The sequence below is a fragment of the Hippopotamus amphibius genome, chromosome 2, assembly GCF_030028045.1.
Source record: "Hippopotamus amphibius kiboko isolate mHipAmp2 chromosome 2, mHipAmp2.hap2, whole genome shotgun sequence".
In the NCBI taxonomy this organism is placed as follows: Eukaryota; Metazoa; Chordata; class Mammalia; order Artiodactyla; family Hippopotamidae; genus Hippopotamus; species Hippopotamus amphibius.
This window is the reverse complement of record NC_080187.1, coordinates 209,643,551-209,663,374: the sequence shown is the minus strand read 5'-3', so window position 1 is coordinate 209,663,374 and position 19,824 is coordinate 209,643,551. Positions and strand designations below refer to the sequence as shown.

The window sequence follows — 19,824 nt, the reverse complement described above, 5'->3', positions numbered from 1 at the left end:
GGCAGCCCCTGTCTCACAGGGTTGCTGTGGGTATTCAGTAAGACAAAGAACAGTCCCTGGCCCACTGCAAGTGCTCAACAGGTGTGGGTGATTACTGTTCTCATAACAACCCTGCCAGGCAGGATTTATTACTTCTAGTTTATAAATAAGAAAACCAAGGTTTCAGCGTCTATAGTTCAGCTAGGAAGTAGCTGAGTCAGGATTCTAAGCCACAAAGCCTATGACTTCATGACCACGTATTCTAATTCTTTTTATAGAGACAGACCTAACTGGTCTGAAGTCTCTGTCCCTTTCCAGCAAATGCCTCCCACAAATACAGAACTAGCTCTTTCTGCATTCTTGCAACATAAGGCAATGCCACATTACCCCAGGCTTTGGTGCACTCTCCCATCTCACAGATGAGGCAAAATGAGGCTGAGAAGGAGCACATGGGTAAGCAGAGAAGCCCAGCGCAAAGCTGGTTCACTGGATACTGCTCCCAGACACCCGAACAGGCTGATTCTCCATGTGGGGGGATGGCTGTGGGCGGCTGGGCTGAAATTTGCCTGAAGCCTCTGTCTTGTCCACAGGGCCTCACCCATCACATCCCTTGTCCAGGGGCTTAATTTCAAAGATCTGTAGTCAGGCAGACTTGGAGTTTTGGTCAAGGCTTGGTACCACCCTGAGCCTCAAAAGGTTTCCTCATCCAAAAAGAAAGTCTAGTATCTTGGTGGAACCCTGGCTGTTGGGAATAGAAGGCTGAGTGGGAATTCTCCATGGCCTCAAGGAGCCCAGCAGGTAGTAGCAGAACAGGTGTGAAAACAGACAGAGACCCTCCACGTGGCAGAGATGGGCGTGAGCAGAACCAGCTGGTAGATCAGAGGGAGAAGCAAGGCAGCTCCGGAGGTTTCCCCAAGGCAGTGCCCTGGAGCTGTGCGGGAAGGACAGGCAGGGGTCGTCCAAGTGAAGAGGAGGGGGAAGGGCATGGAGGTGGGAAAGACCAGGACGGCTCAGGATTGGGATGGAGGATGGGGTGAATCCTGAAGGAGGGGTGGGAGACTTGGTGGAGCCAGGTAGGGTGGACTAAATTCGGAAAGGGAGGGGAAGCCTTGGAAGCTTTCAGTATAGGGGCGGCCTGGAGAGCGTGAGGGGAGATCCAGCAGGGGCAAGGCTGGAGAGAGGGACCTCAGCGCCTGTTTGCCACGCAGACTGGCACTCCCATTGAAACTGTGGATCCTCTTACGGCCCCGAGGAGAAGCTGAGTTGTAATTCGCCCAAGGTCACACAGCTAGTTTCTGGCAGCGCCAAGATTTGGACCCAAGTCTTCCGACCATAAATCTGTGTACTACTTTTATAAATATATATACATAACATATATATATTTATACTATTACAATAGTACAGACCATAAATCTGTGTACTACTTTTATAAATATATATATATATTTATGCTATTGCAATAGTATAAATAAAAAGTGACAATGCAGAGGCCTCCTGTCCACCATGAAGTTAAGAGAGACACAAAGCTCTTCGGCCCCTTCCTTACCCATCCCCCAACCCCCAGCTCACACCCCCCAACCTTGCCGCCCACTCCAGCTGTCCAGGAAGAGCTTATTCAGGGAGAAGGGAAGCACCTTCTCAGGCCATTTCCCTTTCTTTGTCTGGGGCTCAGCCACGAGGGGTCAGATGGGCAGGAGATGGAGAAAGAAAGGAAGAAAGGAAATTCCACCAGCTGTCAGGAAAGAGACTGTCTCTTGGAAATGCTATCACCCCCTCCCTGGGTCCTGTAGAAGTTCAAACACTTGGGGGAGGGGGCTGTCATCCTTTGCCTTTCACATGAGCATCACCCCAACTCATGTCCTAAAATCTCAGTTCCCCTCTACTTCACTTTCAGTACGTCTGAGCATCATCTGATGACTTAGCATATGCCAGGTCTTGTGTCAGCTGCACAGAATGTCCCTAAGGAATTAGCCCCTTCCCTACTGCAAACAAATGGGGCACTCAGTTTTGGCAAGCAGAGTAAGCTGTTAATGGTAGAATCTAGGCAGTGTTCACTGAAAAACTATTTAAACTTTGATGTATGTTTGAAAAGTTTCATATTAAAATGTTGGCAGAAAAAAGCTATCTTTCCCAACCCAAAGCATTTAATGGATAAACATTTGACATATTGCCATCAAAGTCAGAAATAAGACACCACTATTATTTAACACTTTCCTGGAGGTACGAGACAATGCAATTAGAAAAGAAAAAGATACCAGAGGTATAAAAATTATAAATAAAAAGTAAAACTATCACTACTCACAAATGATAAGATAGTACCCCTAGAAAACCCAAGAGAACCACTGAAAAACTACTGTAAACAATCAGCAAATTCAGGAACATGGTGAGGTAAAAAAATTAACATCTAGAAACCAATGGCTTTCATATATTCAATCACCAATTAGCGGATATGATGGAAACGGGGCCCTATATACCATAGCAAGGAAAAAAATGCTAATACATCTAACAAGAAATGTATAAAATCTATGTATAAGATCTAATGTGTAAGATCTAAGAAAAATTTTAACACACTACAAAAGGCCACAAAAGACTAGAACAAATAAACTATGCTCATAGATAAACTCAACATTATAAGGCTATCCACTTTCTTTCATTTATTCTATGAATTTAATGTAATCCCAATAAAAATAAGAAGGTTTTTTGTATCTATATAAGCAGATTCTAAAGTTAAATACAAAAAAAAAAAAGCAAAAAGAGTCAGCAAACATTTGAGAAAAGACCATGATGAATGATAACTAGCCTTATTAATAATAAACTATAAAGACAGTAACATAGCATTGTGGTACTGGTACATGAATAGAGATCTGTAGAAAAGAATGGACTATCCATAATAATCCCAAATACATGCAAAAATGTAGAGTGTAGTAAAAACCACATCTCAAATCAGCAGAGGAAAGATGGATTTTTCATTAAGTGGTATTAAGACAATGGGATAACCACCTGGAAAAAATTAAGTTGAATCTATACCTCATACTTTACACCAAGATGAATTTCAAATAAAGCAAAGATTTAAATATAAAAATGAAATTATCAAAGAATTGGAAGTCCTCGTAGGAAGACTACTTTATAAACCTCAAAGAAGGAAAGGACTTTCTAACCATGGTCCAAGATTCAGAAACCATAAAAGTCTGGTAAATTAGACTTCTTGAAATTTAAAAGAGGAAATTTTCAGAGCAAAAAGCACCATTTAAAGATATATTTGAAACATATTCTAAACAAAGGGCTAATTTCCCTAACATATAAATAACTTTTAAAATCAATAAGAAGGGAATCATTCATCCTAGGCATGGGTAAAGTATATGGATAGAAAAAAAATGGGTAAAGTATAGGGATAGACAATCCACACAAAGAGGAAACGCAAATAGATTTTAAACATATAAAGACATTCCAATCGCATTTTTGATCAAAAATGGTAATTGAGCTGCTCTGAGAAAGTTTCCCACTCACCATCTTGGCAAAAATTTAAAAAGTATGGTAATAGTCCATTTTCAAGGGGGTAGGGAAACACACACATGTATACTTTGCTGGTGAGAATATAGATTGTTACGACCTCAATGAAAGACAATTTTGTCAATATCTATCAAAGTTTCAAAAGCACATAGCCCCCCCACTTGAAAATTTTAACTAAGATATATTTATGCCCAATAAAATACAGAGATCTCAGCTGTATAATTTCTTAAATTTGTACGTAAGTACACATTCATGTATCTACCACTGCAATCAAGATTTCCATCACCCTAACAATTTCCTCATGCCAACCCAAAATGCAACCACTACTCTGACTTCCAACACCACAGATCACTTTTGCCTATTTCTGAACTTTGCATAAATGAGATCATACAGTTTGTAATGTTTTGTGTCTGGCTTCTTCTAATCAGCATGCTTTAAAAATCTATCACTGTTGTGGCTATCAGGAGTAATTCTTTTTTACTGCTGTACTGTACTGTTCTGTGTTATGAATCTATCACAATTTGTTTATCCTGCTGAGGGCTATTATGGAGAAAGCTATTATGGACATCCTTCTACAAGTCTTTTTTTTTTTTGGTGGACATATGTACTAATTTTTCTTGGATATAAACCTATGAATGGGATTGTTTGGTCATAGGGTGGACATTTACTTTACTAGACACTGCAGAACAGTTTTCCAAAGTGACTGTAACATTTTACACTCCCACCAGCAAAGTATGAGAGTTCCAGTTGCTCCTCATCAATACTCGACATTGTCGGTCTTTTCAATTTTGGCTATTCTGGTGGGTGTACAGTAATAACTCACGGCTTTGATTTGCATTTTCCTAGTAAGTAACAATGGGCACAGCCATGGAGATAAACAATTCACACAAAAATGAAGTGCAAATAGGTGTTAAACAAATAAAGAGATTTTTAGCCTCAGTCTTGATAAAAATGCTAATTAAAACTACTCTGAGAAAGTAGCACCTTTTGATAGGCTTATTGGCCATTTGGAGGTCCACTTTCATGCAATGCCCATTCAAGTCTTGTGCCTCCCATTTTTGAACCATTTTTTAATTCAGTCATATATTACGGGTACCAGTCCTTTCTCAGACATATGCATTGCAAACATTGCCCCCATGTCTGTGGTTTGCCCTTTCACTTTCTTCATGGTATCTTTTGATAAGCAAAAGTTTTTAATTTTGATAAGGTCCAATTTATTAGATGTTTTTATAATTATTGTTTTTTGTGTCCTATTTAACAATCTTTGCCTACTACGTCAGGAAGAAATTCTCCTCTGTGTGTGTGTGTTTCCTGGGAGAAAGCACACACCTCTTGAACTATCAATTCAACTTCTAGGACTTTATTCTACAGATATGTGAAACAAGCCGTGTCCACAATTCTCAGCACTGTGAGAGCGAAGTTTGGAAACAATCTAGACACTCAGCAGCAGGCAACATGTGGCTCACAAATGATGGTGCATCCAAACAAGGGTATTTGATGTGGAAAGATCTCCAAGATATATAATTACAAGAAAAAAAGCAAAACACACAGAGAACAACATAAGTACTGTGCTATCTTTGTGTAAAAATGGATATGTGTGTGTGTGAGAATATATATACATATTCAGGAAAAACATCTGAGAAACTGAGCACTGGCTGCCTCCTGGTAGAAGAATCGAGTAACTGGAAGCTAAGTACGAGAGGCACACTTTTCATGTCCTCTGCTTTAGAAGTTTAAACTATATGAAGATTTTACCTATCTGAAAAGAAATACTTATTACTTATAAATAGGTGTTATTCTAAGTACATAAGATGTTCTACATGTGGATATGGGTGAGAATGGGCAGCCCAGAGTGGGGAAGAGCTGGAGCAAAGGCGTGGAAGAGAGAAAGTCAAGTTCCCCATGCCTGGGGAGGTGAGAGCACTTACAGACCTTTTGTCCAGCCTCACCACAGCCTCAGTACTGCATTCCAATCAGCAGGGGTTTTCACTGTCTCAGGTGCAAGCCCTCTGGGATGACATAGCACTGAGCCCACAGGGAAGTGCCTACCACTGTCAGGACTGTGTTGGGGTACTTGATCTACCCCGCGTTATTTAACCTTATTCCCATCCCAATGAGGAGTCTTAGGAATTACGTCTATTGGACAGAGGAGGAAAGTGAAACTCAGAGAGGTTAAGTAACTTGTCCAAGGTCACACAGCCATGAGGTAGCCTAACTGGACTCAGGGCTGTGTATCCTCCCCTCTCCAGAACTCTGGAAGAAAAGGTGGGAAAAGGGAGGGTAGAAAGAGTTAAGCACCCAAGAGCAAGCAATCAGGCTCTTCCCTGGCAACCAGGCTCTTCCCTGGCTCTTTCTCAGGCAGCCCTTCCCCCTCCCACCCAGGTTGCTGTTTGGCCTCGGGCCCCATCCGCATCCCCCCCCCCAACTGCGCCCCCCCCACCCCAACTGCAGGAAGGAGGCACAGATGGCAGGCGAGGATGAGGCCCCCAGCCAGGCTCACCCAGCTGTCACTTTGGAGAGCGCCATGCATCTCCTCCTCCTCCTCTCTTGAACAATTGGGAGCCGGCCAGCCTGGCCCCAGCTGTTCCCTCTCCCTGGTCCAGGGCTCCTGCAGACCCACACTTCTGAGGCCTTTGTCTCCAGGGGAGGAGAAACACAGACTCCCAGAATGTGAGAGCTGGACAAGAAAGACCTCAGAGGACAACGGGTTCGACATCTCATTTTACAGATGGGGAAACTGAGGCCCAGAAAGGCAACGGGACTTGCCCAAGGTCACAAAGAACCAGGCAGAGAAGTCATGCTTCCCCACTGCCGGCAAAGCTTAGCATTTGGGGTGCTTCACAGGGGTGCTCAGGCAGGCTGTATTGCCCACTCCCTGCCAAGCTTCCACCAGAGCACTTCTGCTTGTCTTGATTTTATACAATTATAATCGGTCGGCAATTTTATCTCGGGTCTTTGACCTGGGTCCACAGACCCTTTAGGACGTCTGTGAGCTTGGCTAGGAGGAAAATCACATCTATATTTTTACTAGCTGCTAACTGAAATTTAGTATGTCTTTTGTTTGTAAGGACCCCAAAAGCATTAGCTGAACCTGTAACTTGCATCAACAGACATCACAGGTATTTTCAGATCGCCTTACCCTGTTCCTGCCATCTCAGATATCGTTTATGCTCACCACTGCTTTGCAATCACAGTGCTGATTAGGTCGTCCACTTGATCATGTTATTTAATGCATGAATATAAAAGCACATTGAATACTGTCTCACAATTCTGGTATATACTTTGATAACTAGATTTCAATGTAATTGGTCTCCTTTGTAATCCTGTATATTTTATGTACTTAAAACCTTCGTTCTGTGAAGGGGTCCATAGGCTTTTCCAAACAGCCAGAGGGGTCTACAAAATGTTCCAGGGTTGAAAATTACAGTTTGAAAACTTTCATCCTAGATCTGTAACCTCATAAGACTGACAAAATTGAGGCTGAACTCCCTCGAAATAAAGGAGTAAGCCTGGGGGTGGGGGCAGGGGTGGCTGGTGCCCCAAGTGGGAAGCCCACACACAAAGAGAGGCTTGCTCTGTGCCAGGCACCCTCCCAGGCTTTATGTAACACCTCACTGAATCCTCAGGGCGACCTTAGAATGGAGACTAGCATCTCTCCCATTTTGCAGATAAGGAAAAAGAGGCACAGAATAGTTAGGTCACTTGTCCAAAGCACATGGCTAGTAAATTGTGGAGCTGGGATTTGAATCCAGACCGACCCATGCCAGAGCCTTTGTGCCTCCTCATTGGGCATGTGGCCTCCCTGTCTGGGTAGAGGGGAGCTGCTCATGAAAAGTCCCTAAGGTGCTGCCACTGCTGCCGCCTGGGTGCTTCTCTTGGTGTGTGTATGTGTGGGGGGATGGGATCCTGAGGCTCTGCTGCTCCAGCTGATCATCTGACACATGGGGGCACTAACTAGCTGTGCAACCTTGACCAAGTACACTGACCTCTCTGGGCCTCAGTGTCTCCATCTATAAAATGCAGAGTTCTAAGCACTGCCACCCCTACCCTCCCCCTCTGGTGTTCACTTGAGGGATGACCCACTTGGAAACTTAGGCATAGTTTCCTTAGCAACTAAAATCAAGGTCTTAGCTGAATAGAATGGAAAGTGGGGAGGACAGGTTAGCACCATGCTAGCTGATGCCACACAGCAGCCTCTTGTCTTAAGAGGCTGAATGCTGTGACCTAGTCCACCCCATCTTCCTCCCAATCAAGGTGACCTGCCTCTTTAAGAGCCTTGGGATGGGGATGGAGGTGGGGGAGGGACTTGAAGAAGGCCATCTTGAAGAGGAAACTGCCTGAGGACTAAATCAGACCTGGAGTTTCCCAGGCGAACACACACTCATTGTTCTGGAAGCTGCCAAAATATGGCCAATTAGTAGGGGTCTTGGCCAAGGCCTCGGGGCCCCACTGGCCCCCAGGGAGGTGCTTCAAGCCAGCCCACTTTAGTTTCGCTCCCCATTCCCCTCCTGAGCCCTATACCACTTCTGTTCCCTGAAGTGTGGGAGTCCATGGACCTAGGAGAACAGAGCTTCTGAAACCACAGCCTCAGGCCTGACAGGATAGGGCATGGGGATGGCCGCCCTGTGTGGACAGATACCCCTGCCACCTGTGAAATTCCAGTGTCAGCAACACATTCCTTTGGGTCTCAAGTGTTTGGTCTCCTTAAAACTCATCGTCACCCTAACCAAGTGCAAACTCCCTTGGTAAAGGAAGCCGCTGTCATCATCGACACTTTAGTAGGTCTGATTTTGGATTCAGGAGCAGCTGAGGGCAAGGATTCCTGGGAAAGGCACAGAGGGTGTCCAGGCACGCCACAGAGAGCTGGATAAGACCCCTCTCCTTGGGGCCAGGATTTCTCCTGGATACAACGAGGTGCTTGGGACAGTGTCCATGTAAGACTGGAATTGGGGCACTGGGGAGGCGGGCGTGGGCTGTGAGGATCGTGCAGCCTCAGGCTCGGAGCGCAGAATCTCACAGCCATGCCCACCCAACGGGCCCGTGCCTCGGATCCGAGCCAGCTGGATTCCAGAGAGCCCCTGTCCCCAATTCCCAGCACCCTTTCCTCCCCACCAACCTGCAGATTATAGTAGTTGTAATAATAGAAGCAGTACAGCACAGGTTTATTGAGCACTGGCTGTATACTGGACACAGCTGTATACCGGACACAATGGTAAACCTTGCATGCCTTACCTTGTGTAACCCTGGCGGAGGGGAGGACTCCAGACAAGTAGGCAGGCTGACTTAGAGGCACATGTTTGGGTCCCAAAGTGAGTGTGGCCCCTCCCCTAACTCCCTTCCTGTGGGCCCTCGGCCTCGTATATATGACATGAATGTGCCCCTCTGGAGGGCTCTGGGCGCCTTTCCCTTTAGGCAGGGTGGGGGCTTACTGCTAGGAATGCTCAGAGGATTGTCTGGTCGGAAAGCCAAAGACAATCCTCCCCGCTTTCTGACTGTGGGCGAGGAGCCCACGGGCTATTTCTGGGCCTGAGTGGACTGAGAAGCAGAGGGGATGGGCGAAGCCCTTCTCATCACAATAGCCTCTAGTTATGGAGCACACACTCCATGCCAGGTTATGTGCTAAGTGCTTGACACAGCATCTTCTTTAATCATCGCAGCCCCTGAGAAACAAGTACCATTATTTTTTCACAGAGAGAAAGTGAGGCACAGAGAGGTTACATTCCCAGGAGTTCCCAGCTAAGGGATGGAGCTATGATTTCTAAAGGCACCAGAGTCTCCATTAGAAGGATAATGGGGAGCAGACCAAGCTAGCTGGCAACCTGGTTTGGAATCCGGGATGGTGTCTGTGGTTAGAGTGAGGTCACATGGCCCGAGTTCGCAGAGTCCTAGTGGACCAGGCCCTATTACTTCCAGCTTCACTGGCTCTGGGAGGAATGAGAAGAATGAAGCTAGCAGAGGCCCTGGCACTGAGGCAGAGGGATGGACTCTTTGACCCCCGCCCAGGATCCCCACCAGCCAGGCTGCATCCCTGGCCCATGTACCTCCAATCCAGAGACAGTGCCTCATCCCACAACCGAGGAATAAAATAAGGGAGTGACACTTCCACTTCTGCTGAAGAGCTTGCCTTCACTTTTCTCAAAAATAAGCAACTGTTCTTCCAAAAAAGGGAGAAACATCAAGCAAGGCTGTCAATCTCAGGCCTCAGACAAATGCAATGAAGCTGAGATTCCTCTCTCTTTCCAGCGCCTTCTCCCCCTTTCCCAAAGTCACTTACTGTACACGCAGGCTGTCACAGGCTTTGAGATGCAAATTGCACCAAGCAGAAGGCAGCCTGAAGAACAAAGAACGATTGAGGGAAGATCTGAAAAATGGATTTGGAAAAGGCTCTCTGAATTCCTCGGGAGAGGGGAGACCTCTCTGCAAGAGGGAAGCAGGGATGAAGATTTGGGACATTTTTATGGGAGAGAGAAGGACTGAGAAGCCCAGTGCTGACTGTGGGGAGTGATGGGGAGGGAGTGTTACAGAAATCTGGAATGGAAGCGGAGGCTCTGGGTGAGCAAAAAGTCTGGTTTGATTACAGTCTTCAGCACTGAGCTGGGCACTTTTCCCCTCCTTCTTTTAATATTAGGCTCAAACGTGCTATGAGTCATGGAGCTAACCGGTCTGCCAACATCCGGGTTCATTTCAGAGCAGCTGGGTCGGGCAATACTGTTCTAAGGGCTTTAAGGGGAGGATGCAGCCCCCCGTCAGTCCAGGAAGCCCCTGCAGGGCACCACACTGTCCCTGGGGCCTGGAGGGGAGCGGCTCCCAGGACCAGCAAAGCGAAAATCCCAGCTGGGGAGATGCGGCACGGTGCCTCTGGGATCTGGCTTCGGGTCAGCCCAGTGCCCACTTGCTGAGCACCTACTGTGTGCAGGCCCTGTACCAATCAGACATGTCCCTACCCGCAGTCTAATCGAGGCAGCTAACTGGACTGCGAAGTCCATGCAGATGGAGATTGGTCTTGGTTATTGCAGCATCCACAAATCTAAAACTGTGACAAAAGGCAGGTACTCAATAAACGTTTATAAGATGGATGGGTGAGTGAGTGGATGGATGGACAGCTGGATGGACTAACCACCTAGAAAAGAAGGAAGCATGGACACAGTACTCTAAGCGATAGACACAAAATGCCTCTGATGCGTATTGGGATGGGGAAAGTTTCATGGAGCTGGCCTCATTTGAGTTGGGCCTTGAGGGATGAAAGGAGCCAACAGTGTCTACCAGCACAGGAATGAGGACATATTTGCATAAAATAATGTTAGAAGGGAACAGAATGTGGGAGCTAAATTGAACTCTAGAGATCATGTGGTCCAACTCCATCATCTTACAGAAAGGAAAACTAGGGCACAGGGAAGTTAGGTAACTCACCTATGGTCACACAGCAACTAAGCGGCAAAACAGAGATTCAAGCAAGGTCTGTTTGCTCCTAGAGCCTGATCTCTTAGCCCCGTCCTGTGCTGCTCTCCTGCTCCAGGACTCTGCTCTCCTCACTGAGATGCCTTGTGGATTTTTGCTACCATTTCTGCCCCAGCCCACCCCCACCACCCACCCCTGCAGGGCTGGGGAGACCAGGAGCAACTGTCCAGCCCTGGTTAGGCCTCCACCCCTGAATACCAGAGACAGGAGAAGGAGCAAGAGGAGGCCACATTGATGGAGCTGGGAGAGGACAATGCAGCATCCCAGCCTTAAGACCCGGGGGAAATGGTCCACCACCAGGTTGTTGAGACTAAGCAAGCAAGGAGAGGGAAGGTGGAGGCCACAAGGCGTACACAGGGGGTAGGAGTGACCCCTACCTGGAGACCAAGCCCGGTATCCCAATCCCAGAATTGGGTTATCTGCATTACATGCAGCTAAATCTTAACATAAACTAACCAGGGACTTCAGTTTCTGGAGAATGCAATAATGCCCGTCATTGTGAACTGCTGGCGGGAAGCAGTAAAGATGGACTTGTTCAATAGTTCCCTCCAGGCACCAAGGAGTTGGTCCCTTGAGCAAGACATGGGCAGGACCCTCCCAGGGAACTCCCACCTGCCTGGCCCACCAATGGGATGCCCCCTGGAGGTTTCAGAGACAAGGACTGATGCTACTTGGGTCCCCAGTGCCTGGCACGGGGCTGGGTACCCAGTACATGCCCATGACTGAAGGAGTGATGCTCTCTTGTGTGGTCCCCTGCTCCAGGATGCCTCCCCGCTCCTCTCCTTGCTGACCAAAACTGTTGCTTCTGTCTTTCACAGAGGAAGCTTCCCCAATGCCTAGGAAATACCTGCTCTCATGGCTTCCAGAAAAGATGGACACATGAGGCATCAGCACATCACAGGAGCTCACAAAGTACTGACTGAATTAATGTTCAAGGAAATCCTTGGAGATATGGAGACGCTCAACTGACAGTAATAATAATACAAGGCACATCTAGAGACACCCCTCTTCCTAACCCTTTGTAAGGTGAGCCGGCATGTGGCTGAGGGACCCCTGGCTTTAAATTCTGCCACGTGTGTGTTGTACAGTGTCAAAGGAGTCACTTGACTTTTCCAAGCCTCTGTTCCTTCATCTGTAAAATGGGAAGAATAACTGTACTTTCATCACGGGACTTGAGGTGAGATTCAGAAAGAGCTGGTATGTTAGATCCTCACATGCGCCCCAGGTGATTCTAGTGGATAACCAGGGCTGAGGACTGCTGGGTTACGGGGAGAACCCAGGCTCCTGATGTCCAGGTCAGGTTTCTTTCCTTTCTACCACATGCCAGGCGGGCAGCAGGTAGCTGGCTAAAGCTGGGGCACGCCAGACTTGGCTTCTAGCTTCGGCCTTCTTGCGTCCTGGACGTGGAGGTGGCAGGAGGCAGGCGGCCCTGGTGGAGTGCAGCTTACCTGGGGAGGCCCGAGCGGTTAACCAGGCCTCTGGGCACCGTGCCTGGTCTCTGGAATATTCATAAGTCCCCTCCAGCTGTGCCAGGCAATCAGGGCGCTGATCGCTCCCCCATCTGCAGCTGAACATTCCACTCCAGAGAGGAGAGAGCTGGGCTGAATGCTAATCAGGGAAAAAACCGGCTCCGGCCTTCGCAACAGCAGCCTGAACAAGAGCCCCGGGAAAGACAAACCCACTCCTTCAAGATCTGCCAGCCTGGCCAGAACTTGGCTGTCTGTCCCCCCACCCCACCCCCAAATACAGGCAGTGGAAAGAGTTGCAGGCTCAGAAATAAGTCATCTGCTTTCAGGTCCCGCTCCTATGCTAACTGTATGCCCATCTTTGCAGCCTCAGTTTCCCCGACTGTAAAATGGGGATGGCTCTACCTAATCCCCTAAAAAGATTGATTAAGATGGAGTTTGTTGGACTGGAGTGCTGTACAAAGGCATGGCCTCATCATTGTTTGTAGTTGTTGTGGGACTGCTTCTTACCCTGGGGAAAAGTTTATAATCACAAATATTGAAGTCTCAGGCAAGCTGGCTTTGAGGGAAACTGAAGGAAGGAAGAGAAGTTCTTGGAAGAGTCTGCCTCAGGCTCGGCCTCAGGGCAGGGATTTGGGGTGCCAGGCTTGCTAGTCTCACCTGCCCCAAACCTCTCAAACAAGCAAGAAAGGAATGGGAAGGACATTTGACAGTAGACAGCCAAAAATTCCGAAAAGAACTACAAAAGCAGACAGTGTTCTGTGGCCTCTGGTTGCTCAGGAAAATTGTCTAGAGCCACGTAGCGCAGGGACAAAAGTGCCACCGTGACTTCATAGCTCATGAGTAACAAGCAATGATCAGGACTCTCCAAGAAATGGCCCAAATCTTTCCTGTGGTTGTGTTGAATAATACAGGAAACTGTTTTTAGAGAGATCTCTATCTAAACAGAGGGGGAAAAAATAACCTGGAGCTAAAATAATATAACCTTCTTCCTAGAAAACCAACCAACGTGGAACAGCTCACGTCTCCTGCTGACAGACGATGAGGGGTCCTGAATTTAGCTTCATGGTTACTGCTGTTTGTGAGCTCTGCCCGGCTCTCCCCCGACAGCAGCCAGTCCACAACAGTGGGCTCAGCCCTGACCACAGGCTGTCAGCCTTGGACCAGGCAGCAGAGGAAGGCAAGAGTCGGCCTGATTCCTAAGCAGTCCCTCTCTGGGGGCAGGACCCTGTTCCATAGCGTCTCAGACACCGGGGTCCTGCCTTGGACCAAAGGAACAGCTCAGGTCCAGGAGCTGCCTTGCCCCCACCCTCCAGCCCCTCACCCTCACTCTGGGTACTTGCATCTTGCTAGCATTTTCTCCAGCCAGCTCAGAGGCACGTGTTACTCTGGGAGAAAATATTCATCACATATATCAAAGGAGTGTTGAACTGAGCCCCTACGCTGGGCTATCTGTCCTCTTGAAACCTCAGGGGTTCCTTCTTCATGTCAACAAATTGCTTTTATTTCCTTTTCTTCAAAAGTACAAAACATTAACTGTTCATCTAAAAAAAAATTTAGAAAATATAGCTAAGGAAAAAGAAAATGAAAGAGCACTCACAAGCCCAATACTCAGAGATAGCCACTTTTAGGTGTATGTTTTCCTAGTCTTTTCCAAAAAGGTGGATGGCTAGATAGATATTTTTTAATGGGATTAATCAGATTTTACCTTTTTTTTTTTTTTTTTTTCAGTTAATAGCAGGTGATAAAATTTTCTCTCATTAAATATTCCCTTGCATCGGTGGTTCTCCAAGTGTGGTCTGGGAACCTCTGGGGACCCCCGAGACTTTTTCTGGAAGTCTGTTGGGTTAAAACTATTTTCATAATAATACATTACTTGCCTGTTCACTCTCATTCTCTCAGGAGTGTACCGTGGAGTTTTCCAGAGGCTGTATGATGTGTGATGTCACAACAGGCTGAACGCAGAAGTAGATATGCAAATCCAGCCATCTTTCATTAAGCCAGACTAAAGAGATTTGCAAAAATACAGAACAATGCCATTCTTCTCATTAATTTTTTTGGAAAATATAAGTATTTCTCACAAAAATATGTTTTTTGGGAGGATGTGAAACGGGTTTATTATTAGGTGAATTAACAAATGCATATTTTGAAATTCCTTCATTTTTTTTTGAATATGCTAAATATTAATAGATATAGCCAAATAAGCAAAAAGCTCTTTGAGGTCCTCAATAATGTTTAAGAGTGTAAAGTGATTGTGAGGCTGAACACTTGAGAAGAACTTCTCTACATCATCACCTTTGGTGACAGCATAGCACCCCTTCGTGTGGAGGGTCCCAAATTTGCTCACCCACTTCCTTACTGACGGATCTGCAGGTTGCTTCCAATTTTCACTATTATAAAAGTGCTGCACAAATCATTGAGTACCTATGCAAAGTGAAAACTTCCTGAAATGAGAGAAGACAACAGAAACCAACTGGAACGGTGAGCCATCACTATCAGTCCATTATTAGTCAAATTAAACAAAATGTATCACAGGATGTACACAAATAAAGTTGAAAGGCTATGTGTATGCTGAATACAGATGTACCTGTACAGATACATATGTTTCCATAGAGGGAGAAACAGAGAGAGAAAGAGAGAGACTTATGCTCTATAAAGAGTCCTTTTTTTTTTCCTGCTGTCCATGAAGTGTTTACAAGAGGGCATCATATTCTAGATGGTGCTATGGACAATATGAAACTCTTTGGTACCATTACAGAAATTGAGAGGAGTTTAGGAACTTCTAAACAATTTGAGACAGACATTTTATTTTTGTAGGAAATAATAAAAAATTGATGTTTGTAAAAAAATTGAGTACAAAAATGCTGCAAACTTTAAAAATATATATATACTTGAGAGTGTTTCTGTAGAATAGATTCCTAGAAGTGGAATTGCTGGGTCAATGGACATGCATCTTTAAATGTTAATAGATATTGCCAAGTTACCTCCATTTACACATCACCAAGAATAAGATGTAAATACATCAAATGCCCTAAGAGTGTATTTGAGTGCCTTGCCCTCTGACATCTTTGGCAACACCAAAGATTATGATTCTTTTAAACCTTTTTCTACTTCATAGGCTAAAAGATGTATTTTGTCATTTATGAATTGCTTATTCATATCCTTTGCCCATTTTCTATTGGGTCCTTTTTCTTACTGATTTTTCCTAACTCTTTATATATTCTGGACACGCATCTTTTGTCTGTTGTATGTTGCAAATATGGTACTCAATTATGTGGCTTGCCTTTTAATTTTGCTTACGTCTCACCAGAGTACAAAAACTACCTTTAAAATTTTTATTCTAAATTTATTCTAGTCTATTAATCATTTCCTTTATGGTTTCATGGATTCTTACCTGGCTTAGGAAGCCTTTCCTTGTTGCCTGATTTTAAAGATACTCTCCATTTTCCTCTAACACACTTGCAGCTTTTCTTTCTCTTTTTTAATACTTAGCCCTTTGATCCACCTGGAATTAATTTTTGTTATGGTGTGATACACTGACTGTTGACCTTTGCAATCTATGTAGTCGAGTATGTCAGGATGCTGGCAATGGGCTCAAGCCCAGTAAGAACCAGCCCACGCACTGATGGGGACCTGCAGTCCTGCCTGCCGTGGCTGGAACTGAGCTAGTCTCCGAGTGGACAGATATCTGAGCCCATCTGGTTCAGGAGGGGAGGCAAGCTACATTTCAGAATCCTTTCCAACGCAATAGAGCCGCTGTGGGCATGTGCAAAGTCGACAAGCAGAGCTGATGACGCTCCCAAGAAAGTACCAAAGCATCTTTACCACGTAGTGTGGTTCTTAGAGAACTTTCTGTCCATTGCCCTCCTTGATGTCCACATTGCTATGTAGGTGGAAGGGGAGTGAAGACGCCCACTTTACCATTACAGAAAAATAAGATGCAGAGAGGTTATGTGATATGCCCGAGGTCATGCTCCCAGCAGGGTCCAGATAGAACCTAGATGTCCTGCCGCCAAGTCCACAGCTCTTCCGGCCTCTCTGTGCATCAGGCTCTGAGTCACTGTCACCGCAGCTGCCCCCTTTGGTGGAAGGGGGGATCTGGCCTAAGGCTTTCCCAAATCTGTGCCCACCCCCTCACCACCGTGGGCAGGTGAGACTGGAAAAATCCATCCTCCACCACCAGCTGACGGAGGATTTCGAGTCCCAAGGCTTCCTTGGGCATGTACCTCCTCCTCTCCCGGAGCATTTGGCGGAGGGTGGGAGGGATGAGTCAGGCCGGGGAGGGAGAGCTCAGCCATAAACAAGCGGGACTGACAGCGAGCACTTTCCCTGAGGCGCGTGACCTCCCACGGGCCTCCGGGGACTCTGCCTGAATGGCAGAGCTTCAAAATTTCATGATCTAGGCTCCGCAGATTTGATTTGCTCTATGCACGAAGGCAGCCACAGAAGGGAAGAAGCTTTCAGACAGGAGGTGGGGGATGATGGAGAAGGTAAATTATTTCTAGTCCCTCAATGGAGAGCTCGAAATATTGTTTTTAATGAGCGTGCCATTTTTGCAGCTGGCCAGTGTGACTCTGCTGGGTCTTTACCCCCTCCAGCTCCAAACCAAAAGGACACCCAGGATGCAGAATCATAGAGTTGGGTCTGGCTTTGGAGATCAGATGATCCAATCCCTCGGGGGTAAAGGGAACCCCCGTGTCCCCCAAAGCAAGTGACTTGTCCAAGTTGATGCAGTTCTGGGAACAGATCTCAGGCCTCCTGGATGCACTTGTTCTCTCCTAGACGTTCCTCAGGTCCCCCACCTGCACTTGTTCTGGTGACTCTTGGGGAAAGTCTTGGGAAAGGCCCAGCTGCTGGACACATGATGAGGAAGTGAAAGGTGGGGGGCAGAGAGAAACAGAGGTAACAGGCCCAAGGGTGACCAAGCCGGGCTTCTCTGTGCCCTGGGGCTGCGGCCAGGCCTACAGAGGTACAGGGCGCCTACCTGTTCCAGGGGGATGACCAGGAAGGAGCCACCTCCTGCGCTCTCAGTGACGATGGCCAGGAAGCGGGCGTTGACAGCGCAAAAATGGTTATCGTGCACATTCTTGGTGATGGGGATCCCGTCAAAGCAGTGCTCCCGGTTGGCCACCTTCCCATAGACGTTTCGGAACTTGGAGCTGCGGTACTGCGGACGCCAGGACATCTATGAGGGGCCAGGAGAAAAAAGGGTCAGGTTGGTCACTGCTTCCTGAAGGGTTGAGCTGGGCACGTGCAGGTGGGAAGCTGCTCTCAGGGATGCAGGAGGTGAGGAAGGCCCGGTGCCCGCCCTCAGGACGCAGGGAGAGGGGAAGGAACCTCCAAGAATCAGATGCCCAGCCCTGTGCTGGAGGACTTACTCTTTCAATAAAGTCCTGCAAGAGCAAAGACTGGCATGAGGGCATCCACACACTTCCTGGCTTTCAGTATAGACGCCCACACTGCCTTCCAGAAAGGATGGAGGACCCTTTCAGTCCCAAGGGACGTGCCATGTGATAGAGCAGACCATCCATCCAATAACATGTCTGGGCTGCCTCTTGCATGTCACAAACTGTGCTTAATTTAGTACGGGACATGCAGACAGAGGAAGCTGGGTGTTCACAGAGAGAGAGCACACTTCCGATGACGAGGGGCAGGGGAGGAAGACAGCCCCTTTATGTGCAACAAGGCAAAAGACCACCCATTATCATTTGCTCCTCTGATTCCCTCTAGGGCTTCTAACCCACAAGTGCACCCTCAGAAATCTCTTAGTCCTATGCATCACTGCCCTCATCATCCTCACCAGGCCCAGAGAGGTTAAGTGCCTTGTCCAAAGCCACACAGCTGATGAGCAGGGCCATGAATATAAGTTTCCTGACTGGAAATCGGAGACGCTTTCCAGTGCCAGATTACCCTTTTCAGCAAGGTTTCTCAGTGTGTGGCCCACAAATCACCTGTATCAAAATCATCCAGGATGGAGGAGGTTTCTGAACCTCTCACATCATTTGTTAGAAATGCTGATTTTTGGGTCCCAGTCCAGACCTCCTGAATCTAGGATTTGGGGAATGGGGCCCAGAAATAGGCATTTTACCCCAGCTTCCCCGCTCCAGTGACACAGAAGCGCACTGAAGTTTAAGAGCCCACGTTCTAGAGAATGGAATGGTACCCCTCCCCACCCACCATCCATGAGACAGGATCCCACTGACCAACCAACTGGCCTCTGCTGCATGCTATGTCCCATGTTATGCACAGCGGAGAACAAAGATGTACACCAGTGGGTGGATGGAGGACAGAATGGGCAGCCTGCCATGGAGTTCAGTTTTGTTGTAGGATGGCGCCTCCTAAGGGAAGCCCTACGGATGGGTGCCATGGCAGATGGAGCCCAAGTAGGTGCTCTCCTGGCAGACACACATCCAAGCTCAATGAGCAATGGTAAGTACCCAGCCAGGGCCTGGCATTCAGTAGGAGCTCAATAAGTGCTTTATAAAATGAACACGCTTCTGGCCCAACTTTGTCTTTATCCATCCCTTCCTCTTCCTGCCAAATCTCCTGATGTGCCTTGAGTCTCCCACCCCATCTCCAGACAACAATTTCTTCAGATGAAATTTCCAAGGGGAGGAAGACAACAGGAAATCCCACCACAGAATCAGGAAACCAATCCTGGGAATTTGACTGAAAACAAAACTCTGCATTTGATTTAAATAAAGCCAGGAGCTTAGCCACAAAGGCCTCTTTATTGAAGGAAGAAGTTCAGATCCAATGAGGAGTATCTTAGGGATTCTTCAGGCAAATGCTCTTCCGGCCAGCTCTCTGGGCCCCCACCCCACGTCTCCATTCCCCAGGCCACTCTCCATACAGCAGGGCCAACCGCCCTACTCCCCACTTCTCCCCACCTCCCAGCCTCTGCCCACGCTATACCCCCTCCCCGCCTGCCCTCTCCTTTCTCTGCCGAGTTCTGCCCAAGACTGTTCAGGACAAAGTCCTGCTGGAGAGGCAGACGCGCTGGACAGGAGCCTGGTTGGTCATTTCTGGCTGTGTGACCTCAGGCAAGCCCCTTCCAGCCAACTCTTCATCAGGATTTCATTGCTGATGCCTAGTGTGTGGTCCCAGGTGGTCACTCATGGTTCCTTTACATGGTACAGAGATGAAGTTTTTAACTTCAGTGGCTACATGTTCATTTTTAATCTGCTTTAGAAACAATTTAACTTGTATGCCAAGTCCATGATTTCACAGATATTAGTGCTATGAAAGTTAAGTTAAAAAAAAATGACTCAATTCAAAGAAAAATACAGTATGAAAAATATAGCATGGGTGGTACAAGGCCCTGGCAGAAATTCTGTCTTATATGGGAGTATTGGAAATCACTCTGTCTCTTTCAGGTAGAACATTCTAGATTCCACATTTCCCCCCTGAC

The 19,824-nt window shown here is 47.0% G+C and overlaps 1 protein-coding gene across 1 annotated transcript in view; it reads right to left on the bottom strand.

Moving 5' to 3' along the window:
• CORO2B (coronin 2B) overlaps positions 1-17,861 on the bottom strand; it is a 67,706-nt gene extending 49,845 nt beyond the window's left edge. The window contains exons 1-2 of the mRNA XM_057725273.1: positions 17,853-17,861; positions 17,398-17,598 (exon numbers count right to left, since the gene is read on the bottom strand). Of these exons, the coding sequence (XP_057581256.1) occupies positions 17,398-17,598 (201 nt within the window). The 5' untranslated portion in view covers positions 17,853-17,861. The remainder of the gene's footprint in view (positions 1-17,397; positions 17,599-17,852) is intronic.
• Between the last annotated feature and the right edge of the window lie 1,963 nt (positions 17,862-19,824).